A 7594-nucleotide genomic window follows, 5' to 3' on the forward strand; every position below is an offset into this window, starting at 1 on the left:
TTAACTTAAGGGGGCTGAATAATTTTGCACGTCCAATTTTTCAGTTTTTGATTTGTTAAAAAAGTTTGAAATATCCAATAAATGTCGTTCCACTTCATGATTGTGTCCCACTTGTTGTTGATTCTTCACAAAAAAATACAGTTTTATATCTTTATGTTTGAAGCCTGAAATGTGGCAAAAGGTCGCAAAGTTCAAGGGGGCCGAATACTTTCGCAAGGCACTGTACATACTGTTGGTACACTATACAAATATACTGTATTGTATGCTGCATGCACTATTCAAATTACTGCCAGTGCTTTAAAGGTTAGATTCTCTTTATTCTCTGTGTCACGCCCTGGTCTTAGTATTTTGTGTTTTCTTTATTATTTTGGTCAGGCCAGGGTGTGACATGGGTTAATTATGTGGTGTGTTTTGTCTTGGGGTTTTGTAGGTATCGGGATTGTGGTATAGTGGGGTTGTCTAGAAAAGTCTATGGTTGCCTGAAGTGGTTCTCAATCAGAGGCAGGTGTTTATCGTTGTCTCTGATTGGGAACCATATTTAGGCAGCCATATTCTTTGAGTGTTTTGTGGGTGATTGTTCCTGTCTCAGTGTTTGTTGCGCCAGATAAGGCTGTTTAGGTTTTCATGTTACGTTTATTGTTTTGTATTGTTCGTGTTTATCTTTTATTAAACATGTATCAAAATAACCACGCTGCATTTTGGTCCGCCTCTCCTTCGACACAAGAAAACCGTAACACTCTTATCTGTCCCCCAGTGACCCTTGGACCAACTAAGTTTATGAACTTCATGAACCTCTCCTACAGTACTTAATATGGCCCCCATAATAATGGAGCATGCAGTCATAGCAGGGAATAACAGGGCTCAGAACTGGTACTTTCATAGTATTGATTGAGAGAGAGAGATGAATCTGCCACCAGTATCAGGAATATTGTAACATTTCCTTCTGTTGGCGCATCAGTGAGATAATGAACTGCTAAAGTTGAGGCGTGACACAGAACTTCCCCCAGCCCTGGTCACTAAAGCCTGAAGAACATCAGGGCGTGTCTCACCCGTCCCCAAAAGCCCAGAGCCTACACCATCATCGGCAGCTCTACCCGCAGCATTCTGACTGGAAGTGCTGCCTGTTGCCTGTCGGAATGTTTCTCCAAACTGAACTACGGTTGCCTGGCAACAGGCTCAACTAGGACTGACACATGGTCCGGGTGACAGACGTCCTGGGGTTCATATCAGAAGGTTCGCCTGGCGCCTTGGGGGGTTAATTTAGAGAGTGCAGAGGTACGGGGGCTGATGCAAACTACAGTAACGACATCCAGAGACAACAGGCAAGAAGTCCTCTCTCTCTGATCTATATTCTACAGCTCCATGCTGGATGTTGGCTAGAGGGTGTGGATGATTAGGCGGGGAGGTGTTAAGTCCAGATGTATTTTCTAAAGCTCTATATTCTGGGTAGGGTAGAGGGTTCGATCTATTTTCTACAGCTCTATATTATGCTGGGCTATACACTAAGTGTACAAGACATTAGGAACACCTGCTCTTTCCATGACATAGACTGACCAGGTGAAAGCTATGATCCCTTACTGAGGTCACTTGTTAAATCCACATCAATCAAATCAAGTTGTTATTGTCACATGCTTCGTAAACAGCAGGTTTAGACTAACAGTGAAATGCTTACAATCAGTGTAAATTTAAGGGGAGGAGACAGGTTAAATAATAATTTTTAAGCCTGAGACAATTGAGACATGGATTGTGTATGTGTGTCATTCAGAGGGTGAATGGGCAAGACAAAAGAGAGATGAGGTTGGTGGCACCTTAATTGGGGAGGACGGGCTCTTGGTAATGGCTGGAGTGGAGTAAGTGAAATGGTATCATGCCATTCCATTTGCCCCATTCCAGCCATTATCATGAGCCCGTCCTCCCCTCAGCAGCCTCCACTGGTGCCTTTGAATGGGGAATGGTAGTAGGTGCCAGGCGAACCAGTTTGAGTGTGTCAAGAACTACAACGCTGCTGGGTTTTCCACGCTCAACAGTTCCCTGTGTGAGTCCATGCCCAGATGAAATGATGCTGTTATGAGGGCAAAAGGGGGTGCAACTCAATATTAGGAAGGTGTTCCTAAGGTTTCGTACACTCAGCGTATGTAGGCTTGAGGGTGAGGATCTATTTTCTACATCTCTATATTATGCTGGGCTATATGTAGGCTAGAGGGTGAGGATATATTTTCTACAGCTCTATATAATAGGCTATATGTAGGCTAGAGGGTGAGGATATATTTTCTACAGCTCTATATAATAGGCTATATGTAGGCTAGAGGGTGAGGAGGATTAGGGAGGTGTTAACAAGTCTGAAGCAGCTACTCAAGAGGCCGCTGACAAACCACATGACACTCAATGATGCATTCCAAATAAGGGAAAGGGGTTAACTGCATTGAATGCATTGAACCAAAATGTCTTACACATAGGGATACAACGTTCAGGAGTTCTTGTCAAATAGAAATGTAATACACAGAGTGGGCGCTCTCTTCAAGGTGAGAATTAGGCCTGCTCTTTACTTCCTATTTCTATGAGCAACTTTCTGAACATGGAGCGGATTTTCTGACCCTATAACCCCCTTCTAATTGTTGCAACAGAATGTAATGGTCCTTGGGGTATGTTGGTTGTAGTGGTGGTCTGATACTGGTAAAGAAGAAGACAAGTCCCATATCCTATCAGTAGCTGTAAGTGTGGTCGCCAAGCAACAAGCCAGTATCAGGTAAAACTGCCATGTTGGGAACACACTACTACTGGTTGTTTTCACTGTCTTAGGTTTACATTCCTGTTCAGTCTCAGACAGCCCTCCGTGCCGGAGACCAGTTGGCCTGCTTCACTAAATGGATGCAGGAGTGATTATGAGAGTGTTTTGGCCGCTCTGAGTGCATTCCAAACAGCCCTCTGTCACCCCCCAACATCTTGATTCAGAATAAGGACCCGTCTAGCCTCATGATAGTTGTGATACAGCCATCTTGGAGAACCAGGTAATCTAATCTGTGTTCTTCCTGGTCAGGTCACATGATCAGGAAACAGTCACACTCATATGCCAGGAATCATCACACTCATACTCATGTACATACCTTAAAACACATTTAAACTCCAATACACAGGGTACACAAGCTCTCTCCATATGTACAAACCCATACATAGACTCCAGACGAAGGGCAAACCAATTGTCAACGTGTGTCAAAAATGGAGACACAGAGTTCATGCCATTTTACAGATAAAGAACGTTCGAAGGACTCCTGGACCGGGGCTGTTTTTAGGGATACATCTTAAAAGGATTTCATGGCTTAAAGGCTACGCTGGCCAATGTCACAGGCCACAGTGTAAGCACTCTTGGTGACGTGGTTCTGGATGCTAGGAGCTGGCCGATGGAGGGCATGTCCGGGTGGTAATTCCACAGAAGGGGGGCGAGGACCATGAGGATCAGTCTGAGGACACAGTGGAGTGACACGGGATGGGGGGAGGGGGGGCACTTTACGCTGGGGTGTTGATCTGACTCTACTCTCCCAGCAGTCCTGTCACTGATCCACAGAGACTCACCAGGTGACCGACCTTGAGGCTGAGGGGACTGAGGGGCTTGTCCAAGAGGGGGAGGAGGGGGTCGGGTGTCCCCACTGCCGGCACTGGAGGGATGCCCCGGGCCCCCGGGCCTACTGCTTGCCATCAATGGGGGACACAGAGGGAAAGATTTGCCCGTGTCACCCCATATCTCCTCATACTTCAGGTCGGGCCAAAAGCATTCTGTTTCCTGTTACTTCTCTGATTAGTAGGGAAAGGAAAGGGGGAGACCTGGTCAGTTGTACAAATGAATGACTTCAACTGAAATGCTTCTTCAGCATTTAACCCAACCCCTCTGAATCAGAGAGGAGCGAGGGGCTGCCTTAATCGACATCCACGTCACCCACGCCAGGGGAACTTGCTCAGGGGCAGAACGACAGATTTTTACCTTGTCAGCTCAGGGATTCGATCCAGCAAGTATTATGGCTTCTAGTGTAAACAGTCAGGAACACAGGACAATACAGCAATCAACTGTTAACACTTATCTCCCACTGACTTCAATGCAGAAATCATCCAAAATCAGGATTCTGCTTTAAGTAAGAGAAGAGAAAATGGTCCAGTTAGCACAACAGGAAGACCAACCCTGGTCTGAATGAGCAGAACAGTGTCTGAGCACCACTCCTGGTTAAACAGGTGGCCTGTAGAAATAGCCATTAACATTGTCAGGATAACAAGTATCCCTTTGTAGCAGTGATGAATCCAATTAAAGGAGCCATGTCATTTATAATCATTGCAGTAATATAATTTGCTGATGACATACAATAGTCTAACTGAACATGACAGTGTGGAATTTCCATCTGGACGCTCCAATCTCTTAACCAGTGTATCACTCCAACACTTCCGCTACAGTACAATACTCTTAGTCGTTACTACTACTGTTACCATGGGCTTTGAAGGACCTCATGCATACCAAGGAAACAACATTTACTGGCAACCATTTAGTTAAATACGGACAACATCCCCACAGTTCAGTTTTACAGTGTAATCTAGGCGATGCTAACATGAGCCTAAAGTAGGCTAATGCTATCCTCGTTAGCCCAGGGGAACTTCCTGTCAGTCCTTCTCCACTCATATGAATAAGCCATCCACAGGAACAACAACATCACCCTACAGTAGCGCTCCATGGAATCAGTGTTACACACTAACAAACCTAGCTATAGGAGGACGGGCTCATTGTAATAGCTGGAATGGGATAAATGGAACGGTATCAAACACAGACATTCCCTTTCCAGCCATTACAATGAACCCCTCCTATTGCTCGTCCCACCAGCCTCCTCTGCTAGCATTAGCCACCTTGCTTTGCTATTCAACCCTACATAGCTAGCCACCCACGCTGCTGGACCAGACTAGGCCCAAGCTAAGCTAGCAGGGGTTGTGACTAGAGGGAGTATAGCTACAACCGGAAGTTACTTTCAGTAGCAGGTTAGGAGACCATTTTAACTAACCCTAACCCTTTTCCTAACCTTAACCTAAGTCTCCTAACCTGCCACGTTAATTCTCCTAACCTGTTACAAAAAAGTTACTTTCAGCCGTAGCTGTAGTCCCTCTAGTCAGAACCTCTAGCAGGGTCTGTGTGCTCCTGCTCCGGCCTCCTCCCTCCTCCGGCCCCGCCTGACTCGATAATGCATGTCCCTATAAGGCCAGCTGCTGGGAATAAATTGTCATTGGGGTGACAGCAGCTGTGAAGGCAATGTGGCTAAAGGGTAGTGCTGGGTCTGGGGAGGGGTGGAAGGGGGCCGGGGGGCCGGTGGGAGGGATGGGGGACCTATAGTGGACGGTGTCCGGTTACGGGACGCCTGCCTTCCAATCCTAGACATCTGACAGCAGGCTGGGATTGGGATAGGAAAGCATGTTGCCCTGGTGCTGAGCGGAGCCCAAGGACAGACAAGGGTAACAGGAAGAAACGGTTTTACTTTCGAGAGATCCCTCCACCACATTTCTGGAGAGAGGCTGATCTGGATGTAATCTGGGCATTTTATTTCACCACAAAGGCAGATAAAGCTATGGACAATACATGGAATCACTTGAAAATACAAGTATGTATTATATATGAATCATCCAGTAAAATGTAAAGCTAATCAGTCAATAGATACAAGTATCAAACATGTCCCTACGACATCTACTTGTCAGCAAGGACAGAGAGGGGAGGGAGAGACATTCTAAGAAAGGGAAAATAATCAAAGAAAGCGAGAGAGTGATACAGTGAGGGAATACAAGCTCTTCTCTCTAGTACAGTCTGAGACGTTCCATCAGCTGGTGCCATGCTTTAGGACAGCTGACACACCGTCACCACGCCAAAAGCCTCTGGTTTATTAAAGTCACACCGACTGTGTGTGTGTGTGTGTGTGTGTGTGTGTGTGTGTGACCAATAAAGATCTCGATGAGGCTTAATAAAGAAATATATGCACACACAGTAAAAATAACGAGAGACAACAAGATGTGCCAAGTTGGCACCATTTTAAAATGTGTTTTTCTAAAAAGATGAGACCTTAAAATATTCTGTCCTGATTGAACTCAGCATTCTACCACATTTAATTTGCAACCCTTTTAAATAGTGCTGCAGGGTAGTAGAGAGAGAGGGACACGGGTGTCTATGCTCATGCCTGCGTCCAGGTGACCGCCACTGTTTGAAGGACCCCTGCACGTCCTGACTTAAACTACAACACTAAAAAATACAAAATCTACATTTCTACAGTACCTTCTCTGTCCCTATAAACCCACACCACTGACTGACAGAAGAATCTATCTGCTAAAAGCCCGAAGAGTAAGACAGTTTAGTCCACTGAAAAGAATGTCTGGAAGTATCGGTATAGAGATCTCAGACTTTCCCAGTTTGAATAAAAATAAAGTATGTTGGATCAGTAAAAATGGATCCAGTGTGTGTGTCTACAAGCCAGTAAATTGACTGGACAATGAAAGCATGCAGACAGCCAAGACATCCAACCCAACCATGCCACATCTCATACATTTGATACATGAGCTGTACCCCAGGACATGTACAGTCCAGCACTGTAGTCTTCCAACGACCAAAAGCACTAATAAGCCTATAAACACACACCCATACAACATCTATTTATATCGACATCCACATAAACATATAAAACGGTAGATGAGGTGTGAGGCCCCTTACCTGCTAAGGCCAGGACAAGCAGGCTGAAGAAGCAGCAGATTGAGACTATACCCTTCATGATGGCTGCCAGGAGAACTCTGATAGCCTCACTGACTATATATACCAAGGTAAGAAAGTCAAAGGGTATGAGGTAGCACAGGGGGCGGGACAGAGCGAGAAAGAGAGAGGGCCGTTGGGTGGAGGGTGTGTGTGTGGCAGGCATCACGGGCGTCAGAGCTGCCACACGGGGCCTTGAGCGTAGCGGCAGCTGACTGTCTTTCGTTTAGATAGACAGGCAGTTTGGGCACTGAGGTCAACACATTAAGGACAGAGGTTTAGCATTTCCTTGTCAAATCATTCCTCAATTATATTATACAATGGTATATGGATTAAAATAGCATGTAATATTAGATTCTGTACAAACTGGGAGTGCTGATACATTCATATGGTTGAATGAGTGGCAAAATCAACTCATTTACAATCTACACCCACTGAGCAAATGATGATCTTTTAGGATTTAGGGATAATTAAAATAATAATTACGATAAACCGTATTCACAAATTACACCCATTATCTGATCAACATGAAAACAGAACAAGCAGCAACGCCTTGTCAACAACAGAATGCAATTAGCAAGTACTGTATCTGTGACAGTTGTATCACTTTTACTACACAAACTATTCACAATAAATCATTTTCATTTAACGAGGTTGATTGTGGCGTTGAAATGAGCTGTCGAACTCACTCTAGGTCTGTTAAAAATAAAGAATTATGTCCATTTGGATGCCATGTTTGGGGGTTATCAATCATAAATGTGACAGAGCTTGACTGTGTGTGCGTGTGTGTGTTTGTGTATGGGTCTTTGTTTATGGCTGTGTGTGTGTGTGTGTGTGTGT

At 45.0% G+C, this 7594-nt stretch overlaps 1 protein-coding gene across 2 annotated transcripts in view; it reads right to left on the reverse strand.

The window, feature by feature from the left end:
- The window catches only part of LOC110485264 (sarcalumenin), a 33418-nt gene extending 26559 nt beyond the window's left edge, over positions 1 to 6859 (reverse strand). For both annotated transcript variants that reach the window (XM_090191524.1, XM_090191523.1), the window contains exon 1: positions 6719 to 6859. In XM_090191524.1, the coding sequence (XP_090047650.1) occupies positions 6719 to 6776 (58 nt within the window). In that variant the 5' untranslated portion in view covers positions 6777 to 6859. The remainder of the gene's footprint in view (positions 1 to 6718) is intronic.
- Positions 6860 to 7594: the final 735 nt, after the last annotated feature.

This window comes from Oncorhynchus mykiss, chromosome 12 (assembly GCF_057628025.1).
Source record: "Oncorhynchus mykiss isolate SJ-2025 chromosome 12, ASM5762802v1, whole genome shotgun sequence".
Lineage (NCBI taxonomy): Eukaryota > Metazoa > Chordata > Actinopteri > Salmoniformes > Salmonidae > Oncorhynchus > Oncorhynchus mykiss.